The sequence below is a fragment of the Hyla sarda genome, chromosome 3 (assembly GCF_029499605.1).
Source record: "Hyla sarda isolate aHylSar1 chromosome 3, aHylSar1.hap1, whole genome shotgun sequence".
Classification (NCBI taxonomy): Eukaryota; Metazoa; Chordata; class Amphibia; order Anura; family Hylidae; genus Hyla; species Hyla sarda.
Genome location: NC_079191.1, coordinates 141,848,728 through 141,874,248, shown reverse-complemented (window position 1 = coordinate 141,874,248; position 25,521 = coordinate 141,848,728). Strand labels below are relative to the sequence as shown.

The 25,521-nt window shown below is 43.4% G+C and overlaps 1 protein-coding gene across 2 annotated transcripts in view; it reads right to left on the bottom strand.

The window, feature by feature from the left end:
* PRKCI (protein kinase C iota) overlaps nt 1-25,521 on the bottom strand; it is a 97,065-nt gene that overhangs the window by 16,890 nt on the left and 54,654 nt on the right. For both annotated transcript variants that reach the window (XM_056565162.1, XM_056565163.1), the window contains 4 exons: nt 22,780-22,956; nt 17,828-17,925; nt 16,726-16,812; nt 11,151-11,286 (listed from right to left, as the gene is read on the bottom strand). In XM_056565162.1, coding sequence (XP_056421137.1) covers nt 11,151-11,286; nt 16,726-16,812; nt 17,828-17,925; nt 22,780-22,956 — 498 coding nt within the window. The remainder of the gene's footprint in view (nt 1-11,150; nt 11,287-16,725; nt 16,813-17,827; nt 17,926-22,779; nt 22,957-25,521) is intronic.

The window sequence follows — 25,521 nt, the reverse complement described above, 5'->3', positions numbered from 1 at the left end:
GTTGCTGAGCTGCCCATAGAAACCAATCAGATTGCTTCTTCAATTTTTAAAAAGGCCTCTGAAAAATGTAAAAAAGCGATCTAATTGGTTGCTATGGGGAACTCAGCAACTTTTCCTCTAGACAGATTTTGATGAATCTCCCCTACTGACCATATAAATGTAGGTCCAGGTTACCCACAACTGGGCCATATTATCAAGCACAGTAAAAAAAAAAAAAAATCGGAATTATACATGAGGCTGGAATCATGCATAGTATTTTGGCCAGTCAGTATTTGTAGCAAAAAGAAAGGTTGGTACAGACAAGAGAAAAACTATCATAGAAAGATTTGCATCTTTTTCTGTGTTTTAAACCTATTCCTGGTTTTGGCTAAAAGTTCTGATCAATACACTACCAAAACTATTCTCAAGTTGTCACTGCCTCACGTGTAAAGGAGTTATCCAGGATTAGAAAAACAGAGCCACACCTGTCCTTTTGGTTTGTGTGGCATTACAGCTCAGTTTCATTAAAGTTAATAGAAACAACATGTAATACCACACACAACACAGCGACAGGTGTGGTGCTGTTTTTGATAGAAATTGGCTGTTTTTCTAATTCTGGATAACCCCTTTACCTAAGATATAGAAAAGTCAGCCCACCCTCTAACCGGGAAGGAGTCCAGGCCCACGGATATCCACAGTGCAGTGGAACAAACAGTCAAAATAAAGAAAGTAATCCAGCGCTCCGCAACTAGCAGATCAAATAGGAATGTTTATTGAAATCCATTAACCCCTTAAGGACGCAGCTCATTTTCACCTTAAGGACTGAGCCCTTTTTTGCAATTCTGACCACTGTCACTTTATGCATTAATAACTCTAAGATGCTTTTACCGAATATCCTGATTCTGAGATCGTTTTTTCGTGACATATTCTACTTTATTTTAGTGGTAAAATTTCGTTGTTACTTCTTGGTGAAAAATCCCAAAATGTCATGAAAATTTTGAAAATGTAGCATTTTTCTAACTTTGAAGCTCTCTGCTTGTAAGGAAAATGGATATTCCAAATTAATTTTATATTGATTCACAAATACAATTTGTCCACTTTATGTTGGCATCATAAAATGGACATATTTTTACTTTTTGAATAAAATTTGAGGGCTTCAAAGTATAGCAGCAATTTTCAAAATTTTCATGAAAATTGCAAAATCTGAAGGGACAGATGTTACAGAACTACAACTCCCAGCATGCCTGGGCAGTCTAGGCATGCTGAGAGTTGTAGTTTTGCAACATATGGAGGGCTACCGTTTGGGCACCACTGTAATAGTGGTCTCCAAACTGTGACCCTCCAGATGTTGCAAAACTACAACTCCAAGCGTGCCCAGACAGCCTTTGTCTGGGCATGCTGGGAGTTGCAGTTTGGCAACCACTAGAAGGGCAGCAGTAAATGTCGCTTTACTGCCACATTCCTTATCCCCCCCCCCACCACACCGTCGCTTCCCTACCTGCGCCGCTGATCTCCACTGCTGTCAACGATGATCGGCGGTCCCCACGGCATCTTCTCTTCAGGTACCAGCCGCCATCTTCTCGCCCCTTACTGCCCGACATCCAGGGGTGGGCAGAGCGGGGGGTTTCCATGGCAACCCCCGTCTTCCACTGCCATTGGTCAGCATTCATTGCTGACTAATGGCAGGGGATAGGAGGAGATTGCAGCACTGCAACCTCGCTCCTATCCCTCAGGATGATCGGGGCTGTCACTAACAGCTCAGATCATCCCTATTTTCTGGGCGATCGGGTCATCAGAGACCCGATCAGCCCGGAAATAGCAGAAAATCGCATGTCTGAATTGACATGCGATTTCCTGCGATCTTCGAAATGGGGGGGGGGGGGGGGGGCTCAGAACCCCCCCTCGGCGATGTGCCGGGATGCCTGCTGAATGATTTCAGCAGGCATCCCGGTCCGGTCCCCAACCGGCTGCGTCCTGAACAGGTTAAAGACATCATATAGATATCAACTGGACAAGTACCAAAGCAGCTTTGCTTGACTCGTTTCGTGGTAACCTAATTTATGAAGTAGGTTACCACGAAATTAGTCAAGCAAAGCTGCTTTGGTACATGTCCAGTTGATATATGATGTTTTTAATGGCGTTCAATAAACATCCCTATTTTATCCACTACTTAAAGGGGTACTCCGCTGCTCAGCGTTTGGAACAAAATGTTCTGAATGCTTCGATCTGGCACCAGGAGCTCGTGATGTCATAGCCCCGCCACTCATGACATCACGCCTCGCCCCCTCAACGCAAGTCTATGGGAGGGGGCATGACCTATAGACTTGCATTTAGGGGGCGTGGCATGATGTCATGATGGGGCGGGGCTATGATGTCACAAGCTCCCAGAGCTGACTCTAAGCATTCCCTCTATTTTGCGGAGCTATAACTTCACTCATCATTGAACAGCGTAACACAGGACGCTGCAGGAGCCAGAAGTAGCCCGGGCCCCGGGAACAGGTAATTAAACCGGGGTTGGGGGAGGCAATGGGGCAGGGGCGGTGGCGGTCTCTGGCCGTGGTGGTGCAGTGTGGGGCGGGCGGTGCATTATCGGATTATCGGCGCTGATTATTAGGAGCTGAAAGACGGGGCCGCCAGTCTGAGTGCAATTCAGTGAATTGAGCAGATGGATTTCATCAGCTCCTAACTCAGGTTCTACTGGAAGAAATTAAGTGATTGACCCCTCATTGGTCACCCAATCTATAACCCAGTGTTTTGGGTTTAGAGTGGGTGATCAGGCTGATGATTTTCTTTAAAGCTTCTACAGGACACGATAATCGGGTGCCCTCCGACATGGCTCAGCTGCTGCACCTTAACAAAATTGAAAGGGTACCTGTCTCTTTAAAAGGGAAAAAAAAAATCTCATAAGTTATGACATCTCATAAATTTTGATCGGTGGGGGTCCGGGTGCTGAGACCCTCACTGATCCCTAAAACAAACAGCATTAATAAGCTGATCGCTGTAGCAGTTTGTTTCAGATCGTCACTGCTCGGTACTGCTCTGTAAGTGGCAAAAGCAGTGTTTGTGGACCGACAGAAAGTCATCTACTTTCTATAGCCTGCCAATCCATACATTGAACCATTCACAGGACAGAGCATAGTGACAATCCAAAACAAACAGAAAAACAATGTAAAAGTTTTGATAGCATGACAAAGTTAGGGACATTAAACCATCTATTGTGTAAAACTGCTAAAAAGGGTCTTGAACATACCAAAGCAAATATAACTAGACACTATTATAGCCGGGTACTAAGGTTGGGGGCACACACAGTGCTTTTTTTTTTGTTGTGTTTAGAAATGAAGCCTAAAAAATTTATTTGAAAACCTGAGTTTTTAAGGCAGATTACCCATTTTTGCAATGATTTATTTTTTTTTTTAAATATCTCACCTGGAAAAATAAACTAGCAAAATCAAATAGCAAAACCACTGCAATTTGTGTGGAAAAGAACCATGCAATTATCGGAACACAAAAGAATGACTAAGAGCAAAAACATGCACCATGATATATACCAAATAGTGTGTGTATCACCCACCATCATTTCCAGACGGGTGGAGATATTTCAATAAAACTTGGTACACGTAACTTATATGTCAACCAAAATATAAAAAGATAAATTAACCCTAACCCATCCTCATTTACAAGGGTGTTTTTTTTTGTCTGAAGATCCATGCAAGTCTATGGGACTTCCAGTATATCTCATAATCACATTGCTCTTGAGCTGCAGAGTCCCCCATCAAAACAATACATACATCCCCGTAGGCCAGGTATGTGCAGAGCATTGCATCGGTCAGTGACCCAATGCCTCTGAGTCTGCAGTCACTGCTATTCACATCTCTACATACACTAGAGTGCAATGCTCTGCACATACCCCCTATGTGTACTACACACTAGGGATCGACCGATTATCGGTATGGCCGATATTATCGGCCGATAATCCCGATTTTGGGCATTATCGGTATCGGCAATTACCTTGCCGATAAGCCGATAATGCCCCACCCCCACCGCACCGTGACCGACCCCCCGACCCACCGCACCGCGTCGCACCCCCCACCGTAGTGCTGGGCGGTATACCGGTATGGATTTTTGCCCATACCGATATACCGGTCGGGCCCCTCCCCCACCCTCTGAGTCAATAAAAAAAATTAAACTTACCCGTAATGGGGGTGGTCCGGGCCATCCATCCTTCGTGTAGTGTCCGGCGGCATTCCGGGTGTAAGGCTGGGTCCACACTACGTTTTGTATCATACGGGAGCGCATACGGCAGGAGGGAGCTAAAACCTCGCGCTCCCGTATGTGACTGTATGCGCTCCCGTATGCCATTCACTTCAATGAGCCGACCGGAGTGAAACGTTCGGTCCGGTCGGCTCATTTTTGCGCCGTATGCGCTTTTACAACCGGACCTAAAACCGTGGTTGACCACAGTTTTAGGTCCGGTTGTAAAAGCGCATACGGCGCAAAAATGAGCCGACCGGACCGAACGTTTCACTCCGGTCGGCTCATTGAAATGAATGACATACGGGAGCGCATACGGTAACATACGGGAGCGCAAGCTTTTAGCTCCCCCCTGCCGTATGCGCTCCCGTATGGGACAAAACATAGTGTGGACCCAGCCTAAGGTGAACTGGTCCGGGCTGTCCTTCTCCGGGGTCCTCTTCTCCACTCCGGGCAGGCTCCGGCCTAGTACGCTGCATAGACGCCGCTACGCCGTGACGTTAGGTGCGTCATTGCGCAGCGGCGTCTATGCTGCGTTACTAGGCCGGAGCCTGCCCCTAGTGGAGAAGAGGACCCCGGAGAAGAAGGACAGCCCGGACCGGTTCACCCTCCACCCGGAATGCCGCCGGACACTACAGGAAGGATGGATGGCCCGGACCACCCTGACAGGCAGGGGGAGAGAAGCGGGTGGCGGCGGTGGCCTATGGCACCGCAAAAGCCACTGCAGTGCATTGATTTAAAGCGCCCGCTTTAAATCAATGATCTGCAGCGGTGTTGCGGGGGGATAAATAGCCGATAACTTATACCGGAATATCGGTATAAGTTATCGGCTATCGGCCCTAACCTCCACCGATTATCGGTATCGGCCCTAAAAAAACGATATCGGTCGATCCCTACTACACACACTGCTATACATGGGGAGTATGTGCAAAGCATTGCACCCTAGTGTCTGTACATTCCTGTGTTAGCGGGAGCGGGCGGGATTAGGCAAGCATTTCATCAGGAGCAGGTGGGAGTGGACAAACATTTTACTGGAGCGGGCAGGATTGTTCAAGAAAAGGGAGCGAGATTGAAAAGCCAGTCCCACGCATGCTGGGGACTTTTGAACATCCTGCAGACTGTCCGGTAGGCAGGTGCAGAGAATAGTTAGTGCGGTAGATGGGATATGAGGGTGGCATATAGGGATAAAAGCATCATTGTTGCTTTTCCTCTCCCATGAGGTTTGGATAGAAAGACTGGCCGGATACTCAGCTTCATATATAGATCTCAAATAGTGGTGCAAGCCTGTTAAACTTTATACTGAGGGAATTAGGTTCTGTTGAATGCATCCAAAAAATTAAGTTGCAAATATGCCAGGTAACAATTACTTTAAAAAATCTGTGTGCACCATATAAATAAAGAAATATTATTATTGTGAATTACAGGATCTCCAGAATAACATCTTGGACTCAGTTACGACCAGTGCCACTTGATGGATATACTCCATTTTTTTTCTGTTCATGTAGCAACCTCCTGTCAGCTATCAGTCTATCCCTTCATTGAATAATCATTCAGTGCTGTGGTTTTGGGACATAAAACAATAAAAGATAGTGTGGCGTCGCAATAGATGCCTAGACACAAAAATGTATACGTATTCATCTCAATTTTATTTGTATTGATCCAGAAAGTTGACAGTAAGATGAGCAAAACAGTAACACGCTGTTACACTAACCAATTATGTTCCACTAGGGAAAATATTCTGGGCTGATGAAATGCAATCACTTCTGCTCCTAGATCAATAATCTTTTAACTTACTCAAGTGTACAGATCTAAAATGGAACAATCCCAAGATGTTATCATACAGATTCCACCCTGCTAACACAATACTGTAGAATTAAAAAGGGACTGCTAGACACCAAGATTAGGAATTATTTGTATTCCCTGATAACTGAAGTAGTGACACTTAAAGGGGATGTCCTATTAACACAATCCTGTCTGTATTCCCTTTGTAGCAATCATGCGAATGGCAGGTTATTGCAGAGCAAATGAGCAGCTGACAACAATGTCTCAGAAGCGTCTCTCACGTAAAAGGAGGCTGTCTATAATGAGAACACTCAGTAATACAGTCCATTCGATAATGTCACATATGCGTCCAGCAAAGAACTACAATGTAGAGTAGAACTCGACAAGACCAAAAGCAAGAGACAAATTTCTCTAAAATATTCTTCAGAAGAGAGTCTAGTTATTTACTATAGTGAGCAACATAAAAAATATATATATATAAATATATATATTAAAAAAATCTGTCCCCTGTCACTGCTGATCAGATGCTCACCAGTCTCTGCATTTTCTAGTTCTATCTTGACACAGGTAACACTCAACTCACTGGTGACCCACATCAGTCAGTATTTGGCTAGTGGGCATTCAAGCCATTTTCTGTTTGTCAGACTGAAAAAGGAAGTGAACATCAGTGGGAACCCAGAATGCATCAGAATCTCAGGGGGTTGACAGACCGGCCCTTTAATCCTGACTGCCCCAAATCAGCAGTAAACTGAGACATGGCTACTACTGCTACATCAGGCATGTCATGCATATACCAAACACACATTTAAAGGGGTACTCTGCAGGAAAACAAATGTTTTTAAATCAATTGGCATCAGAAAGCTAAACAGATTTGTAAATTACTTCTATTAAAATGTTTTAATCCTTCCAGTACTTATCAGCTGCTATATACCACAGAGGAAGTTGTATAGTTCTTTTCTATCTGACCACAATGCTCTCTACTGACACCTCTGTCCATGTTAGGAACTGTCCAGAGTAAAAGCAAATCCCCATAGCAAACCTCTCCTGCTCTGGACAGTTCCTGGCATGGACAGTGGTGTCAGCAGAGAGCACTGTGGTCAGACTGGAAAGAACAACTCAACTTGCTCTGTGGTATACAGCAGCTGATAAGTACTGGAAGGATTAAGATTTTTTTCAAATAAATGTAATTTACAAATCTGTTTAACTTTCTGGCACCAGTTGATTTAAAAAATATATATATTTTGTTCACTGGAGTAGCTCTTTAAATTTAATAAGTTACAATAGAAAAAGTAGCAGGAAATTATTGCACAGAAAAAAGAATGAATAGAAGTTATGTCCTTGGTCTGATCCTACACACATTGTGACCATCATCAGCTTTACAAATCTTCACGCTTTATTATTTCTATTTTTTAAGCAGCAGGACAATACAAAATAATAAAAAAAAACTATATCCTAATTGTTTGTAGACGTCTTCTATGCTTCATGATTCCAGACTACAAACAAACTCGCCTGTCACTGCTATGTGCATGTTATCAACCTGCTCCTGAGAAAAAGCAAGGAACCTCTGATCACAGTAGGTCAGTATTACCCACAGGCTTCAGAAAACTTCAAAAAGGTACATTTTCACAGCAATGTCAGTGTGAGCGAAGGAGGGTCGGGGCACAGGCTAGAGCACTTCGAGAAGGGGAGTGATGCCCACTGAGCTCTGAACCTGCAGCTCCACAAGCATGCATGTGCATACAAACATCTATAAAAATCACCATGACAAAGATGCACATATACAATCATGGCCGTAAATGTTGGCACCCCTGACATTTTTCAAGAAAATGAAGTATTTCTCACAAAAAAGGATTGCAGTAACACATGTTTTGCTATACACATGTTTATTCCCTTTGTGTGTATTGGAACTAAACCAAAAAACGAGGGAAAAAAAACCCAAATTGGACATAATGTCACACCAAACTCCAAAAATGAGCTGGACAAAATTATTGGCACCCTTTCAAAATTGTGGAAAAATAAGATTGTTTCAAACATGTGATGTTCCTTTATACTCGGCTGGGGCAAGTAACAGGTGTGGGCAATATAAAAATCACAGCTGAAAGCAGATAAAAGGAGAGAAGTTCACTTAGTCTTTGCATTGTGTGTCTGACACTAAGCATGGACAACAGAAAGAGGAGAAGAGAACTATCTGAGGACTTGAGAACCAAAATTGTGGAAAAATATCTCAAGGTTACAAGTCAATCTCCAGAGATCTAGATTTGCCTTTGTCCACAGTGTGCAACATTATCAAGAAGTTTGAAACCTATGGCACTGTAGCTAATCTCCCTGGGAGTGGATGGAAGAGAAAAATTGATGAAAGGTGTCAACACAGGATAGTCCGGATGGTGGATAAGCAGCCCCAAACAAGTTCCAAAAGATATTCAAGCTGTCCTGCAGGCTCAGGGAGCATCGGTGTCAGCGCAAACTGTCGACATTTAAATGAAATAAAACGCTATGGCAGGAGACCCAGGAGGACCCCACTGATGACACAGACATAAAAAAGCAGGACTACATTTTGCCAAAATGAACTTGAGTAAGCCAAAATCCTTCTGGGAAAACGTCTTGTGGACAGAGGAGACCAAGATAGAGCTTTTTTTGGTAAAGCCCATCATTCTACTGTTTACCGTAAACGGAATGAGGCCTACAAAGAAAAGAACACTGTACCTACAGTGAAATATGGTGGAGGTTCGATTATGTTTTGGGGTTGTTTTGCTGCCTCTGGCACTGGGTGCCTTGAATGTGTGCAAGGCATCATGAAATCTGAGGATTACCAACAGATTTTGGGTCCCTCTGTATAGCCCAGTGTCAAAAAGCTGGGTTTGCGTCCAAGATCTTGGGTCTTCCAGCAAGACAATGGGGGAGATTTATCAAAACCTGTCCAGAGAAAAAGTTGGCCAGTTGCCCATAGCAACCAATCAGATTGCTTCTTTCATTTTTCAGGGGCCTTGTTAAAAATGAAAGAAGCGAGGCTGATTGGTTGCTATGAGCAACTTTTCCTCTGAACAGGTTTTGATAAATCTCCCCGAATGACCCCAAACATACGTCAAAAAGCACCCAGAAATGGATGGCAACAAAGCGCTGGAGAGTTCTGAAGTGGCCAGCCATGAGTCCAGATGTAAATCCCATTGAACACCTGTGCAGAGATCTTAAAATTGCTGCTGGGAAAAGGCGCCCTTCCAAGAAGAGAGACCTGGAGCAGTTTGCAAAGGAAGAGTGGTCCAACATTCCGGCTGGGAGGTGTAAGAAGCTTATTGATGGTTATAGGAAGTGCCTGATTTCAGGTATTTTTTCCAAAGGGTGTACAACCAAATATTAAGTTAAGGGTGCCAATAATTTTGTCAAGCCCATTTTTGGAGTTTGGTTTGACATTATGTACAATTTGCTTTTTTTCCTCCCTTTTTTGGTTTAGTTCCAATGCACACAAAGGGAATAAACATGTGTATAGCAAAACATGTGTTACTGCAATCCTTTTCTGTGAGAAATACTTCATTTTCTAGAAAAATATCAAGGATGCCAACATTTACGGCCATGACTGTATATTGTATATAGATAATAAAAAGAGTTCAAATCGGAGTAGCAGATCAAGCAGTTATAACATTGTGTAAGTCCTCTTTGTGCTGCCAATAAAGCGCTGACCCATTGAGCCATGGACTCCTAAGACCTCTAAAAATGCCCCATGCTATCTGAAACCAAGACATTAGCCTGGAAATTGTAAGGTGGGAACTCCCACAGATTGGACCTGTTTTTCTCACATCCCACAGATGCTTAATAGTATTGAGATTGTGAGAATTTGCAGGCCAAGTTAACACCTTAAACCTCATGTTACGTTCTTTAAAGCATTTGTGAATAATTTTTTTTACAGTATTGCAAACCATATTTCCATGCTGAAAGAGGCCACTGCCAATAGGAAATACCATGAAGAGATACACTTGATCAAAGTAACATCCACATGAATGTCAGCACTTAAAGTAAAGTAAAGAATGTAACCCAGAGCATCCCAATGCCTCCACTAGTTTGCCTTCTTACCATAGCAATCTCTTCCTTAACCAGGCTATTATTATTTATTTATATAGCGCCTACAGATTCCGCAGCACTACATTATCTACATAATGTAAAAGAAAATGTAATACAGAATTCAGGCCACCTTCTTCGATTGCTCCATGGTGTTCTTTGGATGGTAACTATTGTAGACACTTTGGGGGAGATTTATCAAAACCTGTGTAGAGGAAGAATGGTGCAGTTGCCCATAGCAACCAATCAGATCACTTCTTTCATTTTTAAAGAGACCTGTGAAAAATGCAAGCAGCGATCTGATTGGTTGCTATGGGCAACTGCACAACTCTTCCTCTACACAGGTTTTGATAAATCTCCCCCTTTCTGTTGTGGACAAGGGTCAGCATGGATGCTTTTGACCAGTCTGAAGATACACAGTCCATAGTTTTCTATTATAGCAAACTAGACAGGCTATGTCGCTATACACAACAATTGGGGAGATTTATCAAAACCTGTGCAGAGGAAAAGTTGTCCAGTTGCCCATAGCAACCAATCAGATCACTTCTTTCATTTTTCACAGGCCTTCATGAAAATGAAAGAAGCGATCTGATTGGTTGCTATGGGCAACTGGGCAAGTTCTCCTCTGCACAGGTTTTGATAAATCTCCCCAAATGAGCCTTGGGCACCCACGACCCCTTCACCAGTCAGGGTTATATCAGGGAAGCATGCTACAAATGCAGTTGTTCAACAAAGAATGTAAACATACAGAACATAGCCGTGTATGATATTTTATATACAATACACTGGCTTTAAGATACACAAGGCAATGTGAACCATGAAACGACTTTGGCTTGACATTGCTTTGTTTATCATCGGACAATATTCCAATTCTTTTAAGACTATACATTTAAAGACCTGGGTGACCAAAGCAATATGGTTCAGTTTATCATTAAAACCCTCAACCCAGATATTTGCCCTACAGAGAAAACCCCTACTTCCCATGTATTACTTACAATATTAGATAGCTGATATAGTGCTTTGTTTGCTCGAAGTGATTGTGGACAGAATTCGCTTCAGTGGACAAATACCATAAACCATTTTCTCACCTTGCACATGCCATAGTCAGTAAGTTTTATGTGCCCTTCAGAATCCAATAAGACGTTGTCCAGCTTTAAATCTCTATAAATAATTCCTCGCTCGTGGAGGTAGTTTAATGCCAGACTGATTTCTGCAGAGTAAAACCTAGAGGGAGGAAAACACAAGTCTATTACCACAAGGAAATACATGAACAAAAAACAGTTGGGTAGATTGTAACATGCAATGTAGTGTAGGGGCTGCAATTCAATTGCAAAATATGTTTAACCATCCACTACACCTCACCCCCTCCAAAAATTCATAAGTATATGTAGAATTGGACTGATTCTGCTTGTAAGCCATGAAGATATTAATTTCTATTTGCTACACAGCACGTTGCCCGGAAAACCTTTTGCATCACTGCAGGGCAGTCTAATAACTTAACCTCTTCCCGACCCATAGCATACATGTACGTCATGGGTCTGGTGGGCGGACATGAAGGGGGCCCGGGTCCGCGTTATGATTGGGAGATGTCCACTGCTATCAGCAGTGGATCACCGCATTTAAACACTGCATTTAAACATTAAATGCCACTATTCCCTGGTGTCTAGTGCCCCCCCCCCCAACCTGGAATGTCAGATTTACCATATTTTGAACTCCGAAAAAAATATTGCCCTACAAAATTGTGCAATTCCATCTTTTTTTTCAATTTTGCTCTGCATAAAAAAAAAATTCTGGATTTGTAATACATTGTATGATAAAAAAAAAAAGTGTATCAGTGGAAAGTCCAACTCACCACGCAGAAAATAAGCCCTAATACAACTTTGTCAGTCGAAAAATAAAAAATAAAGTTATGGGTCTTAGAAGGAGGTAAAAAATGTGGGCCAGAAATCAAAATTTGGATTTTGTATGAAGGGTAAGGTTACTCCGCTGGAGAATTTTTTTTTTATTTTTTAAATCAACTGGTGCTAGACAGTTAAACAGATCTGTAAATTACTTCTATTTAAAAATCTTAACCCTTCCAGTACTTATCAGTTGCTCTATGCTCCACAGGAACTTATTTTCTTTCTGTCTGACCACAGTGCTCTCTGCTGACACCTCTGTCCATGTCAGGAACTGTCCAGAGCAGAAGCAAATCCCCATAGCAAACTTCTCCTGCTCTGGACAGTTCCTGACATGGACAGAGGTGTCAGCAGAGAGCACTTTGGTCAGACAGAAAGGAAATTAAAAAAGAAAAGAACTTCCTGTGGAGCATACAGCAGGAGATTTTTTTTTCGTAGCCTTCATTGGGGGACACAGAGACCACCTTGGGTATATGCTCTTGCCACTAGGAGGTTCTGTCACTAGGGAAAAAAAAGTCGGCTTCTCCCTGGCAGGATATACCCGCCCACTGGAAATGAGGTGATCAGTTCTGTCAACCAAGAGACAAGTCCAAAGGACCCTAGAAGGGAATATCGGAGAAACACCCAAGAACCGGAAAAGGCTATCCAGACAAGAATGAAGACACGGGTGGGTGCTGTGTCCCCCAATGAAGGCTACGAAAAAGAGATTTTACAGTGAGTACAAAAAAAATCTCATTTTCTCGGTCGCTCTTCATTGGGGGACACAGAGACTATGGAACATACCAAAGCAGTCCCTGGGGTGGGAAGAACAACACCGGAGGAAGGGAGTCAGTCCGGAGACTGAACCCCAGCCGTCCGTAAGACTCACGGATGAGACCCTGGGCTAAAAAGGCAACCAAGGCCTGGAACTGAGCATCCGGCAGTTCCCAATGTCCATGGAGATGGACTAGGACGCCGAGGAAGGGACTGTCCTTAGAAGAGACTCTAAAACAACAGGAAACAGAGAGAGACAAGAAGGGGCGATGCAGAGACTCGATGGCCCAAACCAACCTGGAAGGAGGTAGGAAACTAACTCCAAGGAGCACAGATCCAGACAGAGGGAGAGCCCGGTTGGGAACAAAAAAGGAAAAAGGGAACGACAAAAGAACCCCATTCACAGAGGACCAACCGAAACCAGAAAACCTGGCGAGAAAACGCCAGGGAGAGCCGAAGGCGAGTCAGTCAAGATGAAGACCAGAAACTTCTGGAAAAGAGAGATTGGAAGAGTCTCTGGTGAGACTCAGAAGATTCGACCCAAAAAGCTGTAGATGCCAAAAACCACTGTCCAAGGGGCACAGCGTGATCATCCGGGGAGAAGAGGGGACTCTGAGAGGACACTACACAGGCTGAACAGCGGGAAGAGCCACCGCCATGCTGCAGACGAAAAATGGCCCGACTGGAACAACCCAGTAGACAGGCTTGTCGTCCAACCCCGAAGGAGGAAACAAAGTAAGGAGGAACCCGGAAACTCGGAACGGCGACATGGAACTAAAGACTCTCGAGTCACTGGGAGGTGCCCCACCTGTATGGGGAGCAAACCCAACAGCCGTGAAACGCTCCAAGAGACATACTGCTGTGTCGGGACAAGAAGAAGAGAGGCACAGAAAGACCACCGCCACAAAGGGATCGCGGAGAAACCTGGGCAGGGGAAATGCATGTGCCTGAGTCCGCAATCATCACGAAGGCTGAAGAACCGACCCACAAAATAAGGTACACCACAGAAGTCTAGGAAAAGCCCAAAACAAGGATTAATTGGTTCTGGACCCAGCGGTCGGAGCGAACCAGAGCACTCCCAGCAATGTCTCGTCAGGACGGGAACGGAGGGAAAAGCAAAAGGAAACCCAGCTGGGACTCCCAGGCTCTGGACACAAGAAGGTTACTCCAAAAGATCGGAGTGGCAGTGTAGTACCACCGACACTGACAAAGGGAAGGATGTGCACACCTTTCTCCGCCAAGGAAGGAAGAGAGCAATGGCAGACTGGCTGTCGCTGAGCTATACACTATTGCATAAACCCCTCCTACAGAGGAAAATGCCCTAGCTGCATGAGCAGCAGTAGACAACCAGAAACAGGAGGAGAGCCGGGCTGCAATAGTGAGTAGTAAGCACACAAGAAGAGACGGCGAAAAGCACTTCCGATCATTCCCTGCAAAAAAACAAAGGCCCAGCATGTAGGGGGAAGTGTGAGATGGCTCCAACTTGGCAGATGAAAGTGCTCAGTGAAATAGTCCCCCTAGTGGAGGGGAAAAACAAGGAGAGGTGGAGACGAAACTCAGGCACTGACCGTGCCAAGCTTCATGATCCCAGTACCCTCTGTGGAAGGGAATTTCCCAAGAGCGTCATGTACTGTAGGAGCAAGGAAATGCTGCCCTACAGTAACAGATCAAAGCACTGGGTGGATGTAGCCCCCAGGGACCCTGCAAAAACACACCGAGGCACGGAGGAGCCATGTTGTGTCCCCAGAGGTATTTGAATCCTGGACACTGGAGCTGGGAGATACAAAGACATAACTATGAATGCAAGTAAGAAGTACACGTAGCAACCGACAGCAATGGGAGGAAACACCCCATTGGGGCAAACCCTTGGACCCTGCAAAAAAAGGGGGGGGGGGGGGGCTTTAGATGGTATGGCCTCGGAGCCATCCTGGCCGATTAATGAGGCAACAGAGCAGGCGCCTGAGCCACCCTGTAAAGGAACCCAGGAAGATACCTGGAGGCATTGGGGGGGGGGCTGCAGAACAGGCAGTCGACCCAGCAGGCCCCATGCCCGAACAGAGGTGCTCAACCGCCACAGACCAGTGGAAACAATTACACAGGAAGGCCTGAGGTACACCCCACCGAAAAGGAGGGAAGGAAGGCTCTACATGAGCAGGGTGTCCAGAGCATATGTACGGACACTGACATGGGTACCTCATAATAGTAGAGGGGTAACCAACACTGCCACCACGAAGGGAACCACAGACATCCAAATGTCCGGAAGCATGGAAACTATTCTCAGCAACCAATGGTGTGCCACAACCATGCCCTGAGAAGACTAACGTTATGCTGTTAGAAGGTGAACAGAGAGTGCTGCTGCGAGGAGCAGGAAATGCCCACACCTAATCTCTTAATGGCGCTACACACCGACAAAACAGGTCAGATTTCCAATAGTAAATCAGGACCAATGTGTTTCCAAGTCAGTGCTTAAAACACAATCTGTTGCCAATTTTTGTGCTGTGTGAACCCGGTCTCATCTTTTGGAGACATGGGACGGAACTGTATCATGATTATCACATACCGACGAAACCACAGACAGTGTCCACAAGGTTTTTCAGCAGCCGCCTCTCTTCCTGGATAACCCCTTTAATGAAAACTAAGCTTGTGCTCTAACAGCCGAGATAAGAGAAAGTTTATACACAAATTATTTTTTTTACTTCCAATGCAGTAACATGATTGCTCTATAATATTCTTTTAGCTTTAGGCTAGGTTTCCACACAGGTTTTCTTCTGGCGTTTTTCTGAAAACTGCCACTACAGTTATTGAGAAGTATATGTCCTTCCTTTATATTTCCAATTCCTTCTGGCTTTGGCTCAAAAACTAGGAGTAGGATGATGGTAGATAGAAGCCTTCATTAGACCCCAAAGCTGCCTAGGAAAATTATAATCAACCCCAATTACTCCGCTCTCTGTAAACCACTTAGATCAGTCACCATTCACTGGAGTATCTAGGGGTTAAATGGCCAGGACTGGAAGTTTCTCTTATCTCGGCTGTTGGAGCACAAGCTTAGTTTTCATTAAAGGGGTTATCCAGGAAGAGATGCGGCTGCTGCAAAACCTTGTGGACACTGTCTGTGGTTTCGTCGGCATGTGATAATCATGATACAGTACCGTCCCATGTCTCCAAAGGATGAGACCGGGTTCACACAGCACAAAAATTGGCAACAGATTTTGTTTTAAGCACTGACTTGGAAACACATTAGTCCTGATTTACTATTGGAAACCCGACCTGTTTTGTCGGGTTGTGCGCCAGAATTTGGCGCACTGTCCCACAAATTGTGTCTGTGCCAGAATTTGCGCCAATTTTTTTTAGAATCAGACCTCCCTATTTTACTCAGAAAACCTGAAAAAGGGGCACGGCCACCGGGGAAAGGGGACGTGTCCCTGACATTTAAAAAAAATAAAAAATACCAACATAGTTACTAAGATTATATATATATATATATATATATATATATATATATATATCTCAACTGGCTGCAGAAAGTTAAACAGATTTGTAAATTACTTCTATTAAAAAATCTTAATCCTTTCAGTATTTATGAGCTTCTGAAGTTAAGGTTGTTCTTTTCTGTTTAAGTGCTCTCTGATGACACGTGTCTCGGGAACCGCCCAGTTTAGAAGCAAATTCCCATAGCAAACTGGGCGGTTCCCGAGACACGTGTCATCAGAGAGCACTTACACAGAAAAGAACAACCTTAACTTCAGAAGCTCATAAGTATTGAAAGGATTAAGATGTTTTAATAGAAGAAATTTACAAATCTGTTTAACTTTCTGCAGCCAGTTGAGATATATATATATATATATATATATATATATATATATATATATAAATAAAAAAAGTTTTTTCCTGGATAACCCCTTTTAAGTATTTTAAGTGTACACTTTGACTTAAAATGCTAAGTTAACTAAGCTATACTTCTTCCCTTCTTTACATTGGCAAAATATATAGAAGGCATCTATAAAAGGCAAACCTTGCATGTTCTTCTGGAAGCTTCCTTTGACGCTGCATGTGAAACATTAAATCTCCTCCATTTACATATTCAATAACAAAGAACAGTCTGAAATAGAGGAAAACAAGGATATCTATAAATATGATACAAGACCACTGTCTAAACAATATATGGTGACTGGTAAGCAAATACCATTATTTTATTATATAACCCAGTCATTTTGCACACAGGAAACATATCCATTCTTTAATAGGGGGTTGTCTCAGGAGGACAATAGAAGCCAGTGTAATAATCACCACACAAACTGTTCCGAACGCTGGAGGCGGTGCCGGGAGCTCCCGGTGCCAGCTCCAGCGTTCGGAACAGTTTGTTCCAAACACTGAGCAGTGGAGTACCCCTTTAAGCAGGCATGGACCTCACCAAAGAAATTGAGTATGTCTGTTCTCTAATATAAGCTTTTTGGCCAGGATGTGAAAACCCATATAAAAATGAGGCCTTAAGAGGCTTTTACGAGGGGTAGTTATTGGTCAAACAGGGCACTGCCGATCAGCTGATATAAAAGCAAATGCTTGTTAGTCAACTGGACCCTGTGTTTTATGCAGGTCTCAAAATCATGGTTAGTTGACAACGTATGTCTCAATGTAAACGGGGTGTGCTGCTGACAATGAACAAGTGGATGATCGCATGAATAATCCAGCAATTGTTGAGCGGCTGTTCACTGCCAATTATTGTAACATCTAAAAGGGTCCTTTCCATGATTGCCCACTGACGGCCTGATTGGCACTTGTATCAGGAAGCTATCTGCCCATGTAAAGGCTCCTTATTTTTGCAAAATGGAGAGGATATACATGATACTATTGTAGCATGCCTTGATAAACTATAATCTACAAACCAGCATATTTCAGGTTAACTACCAATAACATAAAAGCCACAGAGCAGTTTATAAGCTACCATACTACATAGCTTATATGTGCAGTCAGAAAACGTGATCACAGTGCAAATCAGCCCTAAGCCATATATCAACACAACAGTATAAAAGAGACAAACAGCAGACTATATTTATTCAGTACTTATTCTCTGCAGTGGAAAAAACCTGGGGTCAGGATAAAGCATTAAATATTACCTGCTTTCTGTCTGGAAACAGGAGTGTAGTCCGACAAGGAAAGGGTGGTTTGAGGCTTGTTCAAACACATGCTTCTCTGTCTGAACCCAGTCAATATCCTGGACACAAAAAGAGAACAATGATAAAATATGACATAAAAATGCTGCTTTTAATGTTAGGACAAAATCAAAAACAATCAAACGTTGTGAAGAGGCAAAATCCGTCTTCTTGCAGGAATCAAACCTTTATCTGATTTAGTTGATTATATTAAAGGGGTATTCCAGGATTTTTTTTTATTTGACTATGCTACAGGGGCGGTAAAGTTAGTGTAGTTCATAATATAGTGTCTGTACCTATGTGTGACGGTTTTCTCACAATTCTTATGTGATTTTCACCCCAATATTTAACAGCATACAAAATTACTGTTGTCTCAGATTTTTCCCAGATTGCAATGCGGCTGAGACCTGACTCACTAGTCAGCTGATGACAGGGAGCCTATCTGCTTCAACGGGTGAAGGGATCGCTTAGTGGGAGAGAGATAAATCTGCAACTAATGCAACAGCTGTAGGCACCCTGATTGAAAACCACAGGTCTTTTGAATGGATGCAGCTCATTTATGTTTCAATGGGTAGGGTGGCTGATGTGTGGGAGGGAGGAAAATGGAATTATGGGATTTGTAGGCAAAGAAGAAAACTAGAAAAAGGAAATACCAGTTCACACAAAGCTAGCCACAGTGTTATGGTAATCTCACAACATAGCCATTTAGCCCCAAGACAAGCACAGATCCTTCCTAAGCATGTCCATTACTGCCTGCTAGGTACATACTAAAATCACCTTATGGTGGATAACCCCTTTAATGTTTACAAGTTGACAGGTACCAGTCACTAATGGTTGAATAAACAAGGTAGAGGGGAGGTTGATTTGCCTTGACTACACAACCCTGTTTCACTCTGTGCACTAACAATGTAATTTAAAGGTGTCATCACACTATAAGAAAAGTGAAAACATTCAGCTATACATCGTGTTCCATACCTTTTAGCAGGCACCATATATGTGAGCATGTATCACACCTCTTTAAAAGAGGTTACAAAATGTAATCTTCAAGAGGGAACTGACAAAACTTTATGACATTTTCCCTTTTGTTTAAATATGGTTTGTGGCGGAGATCTCTAGTTAAATTTGTTATTGTAGAGAAGTCTTACTTAGGCAGTCAAAATAGCTCTCATGTATCCTGTACACATGTAAGCTTAGCATCTTTAGCATAAGCAAACCAGAATAAGCTATGAATGGTTTAATACACATGACAACACATAAAATAAAATAAAAACTAAAGACAAAAGAAGTTTTTTGTTTTTTTTATCCCAACCATTAGCCATTGTTAGAACGGGCTGTGTGCAGGAGTCTCGCGCTGGTCTCCTTTGTAACTGTACTTAGCATTGGACCCAGAGACATAGAAATTTGTAAGGCTCCTGCGTACAGCCCCTTTAACATTTGCTAGGACCATGGGAAATAGAGACTCAGAAAAGGTATTTACAAAACATTTATGCCTTTTACTACTAATTAATATCAAATTTTTTTTATATTTGAACGGGCGATACAGGGGCCAGAGTATCATGACGTCACAGCCCGCCCCGTTAATGCAAGTCTATGGGAGGGGGCAAGACGGCCACAACGCCCCCTCCCATAGACTTGCATTGACTTCCTTTGGATAGGGGAAAAGATGTCTAGGGGCGGAGTACCGCTTTAAGGGGGTCATTTATGAACTGTGAGACTTTAGAGATTTTTTGCATGTGCGGCGCACTAGTGTGCACCAGAACGGCATTTTTCAAGATGCCTGCACCTTTTAATAAATGTCAGCTGTTGTTTACATGCGACTTGGAGCTAACTTGGTGTGCACTTGCCAGTTAGCTCTGCATGGCTGCCTGCATCCTGTCTGGAGTGACCACTGCACAAAAATGTTTAGGCACTGATTTACCAAGTGCATCTTTTGCAGTAGTCGCACATCATAAGTCAACGCGTAAACTCTGCACCTAGGAAACTATGCACAAACCAGGCCCTGGGGCTTTCTTCCTTCTGAGGTAGTCACTGTGGCCCTGGGCTGTTTTCACACCTACTGCATGATTGACAGCCTGGGCATTGTCGACCTCAGCGCTCTACTCACCGAAGTCTCACAAGCCCAGAAGAAGCTTTATTTAGAGGGTTAGCGCTGCTTCTGGGCATGTGTGAGTTTACAGTACAGAGTGGTGATGTCGGCGGTGCCCGGGCTGTCAATCATGACTGAGTAGGTATGAATACAGCCCTGGGCCACAGTGACTGCCTCGGGAAGAAGAAAGCTCCAGGGTGTGGTTTGGGCATAGTTTCCTAGGCACAAAGATTACACACTGATTAAGGATTATGAGTAGAAGTGATTACAGCTCGGAAGGCACTGACTACCTCAGGAAGAACAACGCCCCTGGGACTACTTGTTCCTAATGTACATACAGCGCGGGATAACTTTCAAACTTATATTCCCTGGGATTCCCAGTTGCCAACAGTTATATAGGGTAAATCGAAGATTGCCACCTTCTAAATACTTGCTTGGCTGACTTCTCCAAAGGCAGTGCATTCTCTGTGGCAGGAGCTTATGTCCCACCAGAACAAAGGGTCACATCTGCCTGATTCTTCTTTTGGGAAAACTCTAAAATAATTAAATATTGAATCTCGCTGAAATTGGAGTGTATGCTTGGTATTTATCTCGTTTATATGGCCACCATAACATCAGCTATAGAGTACTATACATGTAAACCTGGTTCATAGAATTGACAACAATGTAATCCTCTCCTTTCAAAATGTCAGTGCATAGTTTATTACAAAGGAGGAATGCTCGTTTCACTAAATATTAAGGGGGATCTGACAGCTGGATCACACACACTAACCTGAATACACAGGCTTAAAACAATGAATAACTTAACTTACTCAGATTGGTCCAGCCATTCCATAGTTATCAATAGCCCTGCTCATATACGTTCTTGTCACCTGCATCTCAAAAACATTTCCAGAATCCGCCCGTTACTCACTACTGAAACTGCTAAAACTCTCATTATTGCTTTGATTCACTCCCGCCTCGACTACTGTAACTCTTTACTAATAGGCCTTCCTTTCTCCAAACTCTCTCCTCTCCAGTCCATCCTTAATGCCGCAGCCAGACTCATCTTCCTCTCCAGCCGATACACCGACGCCTCCTCCCTGTGCCAGTCACTACACTGGTTACCAATTCAGTCCAGAATACAGTACAAAATCCTCAGTCTCACACACAAAGCTCTCCACAATGCTGCACCTCCCTACATCTCCTCTCTCATCTCCGTCTACCATCCTACACGTTCTCTACGATCTGCTAATGATCTCACACTAACATCTTCTATAATCCGAACTTCTCACTCCCGTCTCCAAGACTTCACTCGTGCTGCACCGGTTCTCTGGAATGCTATCCCTCAGTCCCTCAGACTCAACAACAACATCCATAGTTTCAAATGTGGCCTAAAAACACATCTCTTCAGACAGGCCTATAACAGTCTCTAATTGGCCTCAACAAATCCCCACACCTCTTGTTTGAATAGTTATTGTGTAATATTATGTCTGATACTCGTCTTTGTTTGTACCCCATAATTGTAAGTGCTGCGGAATCTGTAGGCGCTATATAACTAAATAAAATAAATAAATATGCAAATGATACTTTCTGCACAATGGAGGTGGGGACTGGCATTCCTAGCATTTCTTCCTCCATGCTCTGTGCTCAGAGATCTCCCCCACCCTCTTGTCTGAGCTCTGCATCCAAAGGAGGGGGGTCACATGCGGGAAGACTCCACATCATAAAGATGTGAGAGTGAAACCTGCATAAACATTTAGGAGAGGGGAGGAGATCTGAGGACAGGGCACGGAGTTAGAAATGCTTGGAATGCCAGCTCTCTCCTCCATTGCGCAGAAAGAAACAATTAGCATATCAGCAGTGCTATGTATATCTCTGCAATAGCTGAACCGATGTGTGTACGTTATACATCATTTTAATCAGGTTTACCCCTCTATAAACCTGTGTACAGTGACCCCCCCGACCTACAATGGCCCCGACATACGATAATTTCAACATGCGATGGCCGCTCAGAGGCCATCGCATGTTGAAGGCAGCATCAACATACGATGCTTTTGTATGTCGGGGCCATCGCATAAACGGCTATCCGGCAGTGCAGACTGCTTCAGCTGCCACCGGATAGTCGTTTACGGTGCCCCGTGTGGTCCGCTGACGATCACTTACCTGTCCTCGGGGCTCCGGCGCGTCCTCTTCGGGATTCCCTGCATCGCCGGTGCTCTCGATAGTCGTCATCACGTCGCTGCACACGCTGTCCCTTCATCCAATAGGAGCGGCGTGCGTAACAACGTGATGGCGGCGACAGAGAGCGCGGATGCCGGGGAAGCAGAGGCCTTGCCGGAGCGTCGGGGTCACCCCAGGGACGAGGCGACAGCGATGGAAGGCGACATCCAGGGCAGCGGTGATGGTCCGGAGCGGCAGGGACAGGTGAGTACAACTTCCTATACCAGTGGTCTTCAACCTGTGGACCTGCAGATGTTGCAAAACTACAACTTCCAGCATGCCCGGACAGACAACGGCTGTCCGGGCATGCTGGGTGTTGTAGTTTTGCAACATCTGGAGGTCCACAGGTTGTAGACCACTGTCCTATACTTTACATTGCACGGATCCTTCAACATACGATGGTTTCAACAAACGATGGTCCATTTGGAACGGATTACCATCGTATGTTGAGGGACCACTGTATTTAAGTTAAAGCAAGTGATCCAGCTGTCAGATTAAGCACAGAAAACTGGAAAAATATAGATGAGCAGATAAGGAAAATAAACTACTGATGACATAAACCAAAACCTAAGGAGTGGAGAAACATGAAGAGACTTTATAGGATATCTGTGCACGTTATAATACCTACCTCATCATCATTAACCAATTCTTTTTTGACCACTTTCATTGCATAGATACGCTCTGTCTTCTTTAACCGCACTAGCAGGACCTTTGCATAGCTTCCTCTTCCAATGACTCTAAGCAGGTCAAAATCTTGTAATCCTAGGCTGGAGGGGGGCTTATCACTGTCCCTGCTGTTTCGAGCCTGTTACAAAAAAAAAAAGTTCAAAAGGATCTGATTAAAGCGCCCATTTCATGTTCCAGCATCATTTTGTTGCTATTCAGACGGTTATAGAAAAAGAGGATAACTGAGGAACAGCAGCTTTCATGGAAGGACAAATGCAACTAAGCATATAGAATCTACCATTGTAAGAATAGAAGAAAAAGGAATCCAAAAAGAAGAAACATGACCAAAGTACACTTGCTCAATCAGCAGCATTCAATATAGCACTATCAAAGCCAGGCTTCTTCACAGCATGGGTGCATCCTAGAAAAGTGGGTTACAGCTGAATTTCTTATTCCTAAAACGTATCTATGGCCTAAAAGAAGGTAAAGACTGCTTACATGGTTAGCAGTATATCCCTACATAAATCTGGGCCCACTACAAACACATTTCCATCATATATGACAGCGCCATGACTTTAAAAAGACAGACATGATGCACTTTCAGTATATGCTTGTAGCTCTCGAAGGTAACAAGATTGTCACCTTGTCTGAGAATGAAAACAAAAACTCCACATACAATGCTACAAAAACTGTCTAGATCTGCGAGACCAATCAGAAATGGCATTTCACGGTTAAAAAACCTTTTAAATGAAGTGCACGCACTGACCAGGTGTTTAATAGCGCCTCCCTACAGTACAGTGAGGTACTACATGTTCTGTATTACTCTTTAGCTGTGCCAGGGTTATCTGCTCCTTTGAACACCAGGTGAAGACGGCTCCATTTTACTTTTTTGGGACACTGCCTCTGCACTGGTTTTGATAAATCTCCCCCACAAAGTTGCCCATAGCAACCAATCAGCTTGCTTCTTTCATTTTTCACAGGCCTTGTTAAGAATGTAACAAGTAAACTGATTGGTTGCTATGGGCAACTGGGCAACTTTGCCTCTGCACAGGTTTTGATAAATCTCCCCCTGTGTGTTCTGTACAGGACCCTGAAGAACCTCCTGTCCTCTACATAGAGACAGCTTCCAGAAGATCTTTCTTACTTTTATATGTAAGGACTTGCTTTATCTGTATTAGTTATCTATTTTTTATCTTTAATCCTCACTTTTTCTTCTTTTTGGATGACATTTGTGAGGTTTCAGAACCAATGAACAGGTTTCTATAGAGTTATGGTCTCAACATACAATGGCCAACAATGCTGCTTCAGTATTTAGCACGGCCTTTGTTCACTTCCCTGGATGACATGTTCTCCTGATGACATCTTGAATAAAATGCAGCAAGTCACTGGCCTATTACAGCTGAGGACAGTGATAGGCTACAGGGTCCCACAATATTATTATAAGGGGAAAAAAGCAGAGGCAGCAGGGGGCATTATCACTGGACTAGCAAGGTGAATATATTCAGATTATCAAAACCTGTGTAAGGGTGGGTTCACACCACGTTTTTGCAATCCAGTTCCTGTGTCACGTTTTTTTTGAAGGAAACGTATCGCTAAAAACCGCACTAAACCGCATGCAACCGTATATGCCGGATTCCGGTTAAAAAACGCATTATAATAAAAAACGTATATACGGTTGCATACGGTTTTACACTAAAAACACTCCCAGATAGAAGATTCTAGAAGCTGGTGGTACTTTCGGAACCAACTGCGCATGTGCAGATTTGTAAACCGTATTGTGAAGACCGGATGTAACCGTAAGTGTATCCGGTTGAATACGGTTCTCATAGACCACCATTATATAAAAAACGGATACGGTTTAAATACGGTTTTTCAAACGGACTTTAAACCGTAGTAGACTACGGTTTGAAGTACGGGAAATTAAACGCTTTTAACCGTAACGGATACAAAACGTATGCAACCGCATGATACGGTTAACATACAGTTTGCAATACAAAGTCAATGAGTACAGTTTGCAATACGGTTCCATACGGTTTTGACACTCAAACCGTATACAGGAACTATATTGCAAAAACGTGGTGTGAACCCACCCATAAGGAAGAGTGGTGCAGTCACTTATAGCAAACAATTCAGATTGCTTCTTTCATTTTTAAAAAGGCCAATGGAAAATAATAGAAGCAACCTTATTGGTTGGTGTGGGCAACTGTATCACTTTTGCTTTACACAGGGTTTGATACATTTTCCCAATTGTGTTTTATTTTAGAACCCTAGAAAGCTTTTTTTTTTCTTCTATTTTTTTATCTTTAACAACTCATTCAACATACAATAATTTACATCCACATATACTTTGAATTAAAAACTGTTTACAGAAAACAGTTTCCCAGATTGGAAGATCATTTTAATATTAAATCTCTTTAATATTTAAAGGGATTATCCAGCCACCAAAAAAGTTTATATTTGGCTGGGGGTGGCATTTAAAACAATACTCACCTACCTGGGTGCCCTGCTCACCCCACTACTCCAAAGATGGTATCCTCTCGGCCCACTCTGCCAATCATTGGCCTTAGAAAAAGAAAGTAGTGGGACCAGCAGGGTACCAGATAATGCCACACCAGAAGCTGCAATAGACAGGGATATGTATGCCTTTTTATTATTATTTTCATGCTGCACCAAGCCATGTATTAACTTTTTTTGCAAACCCAGA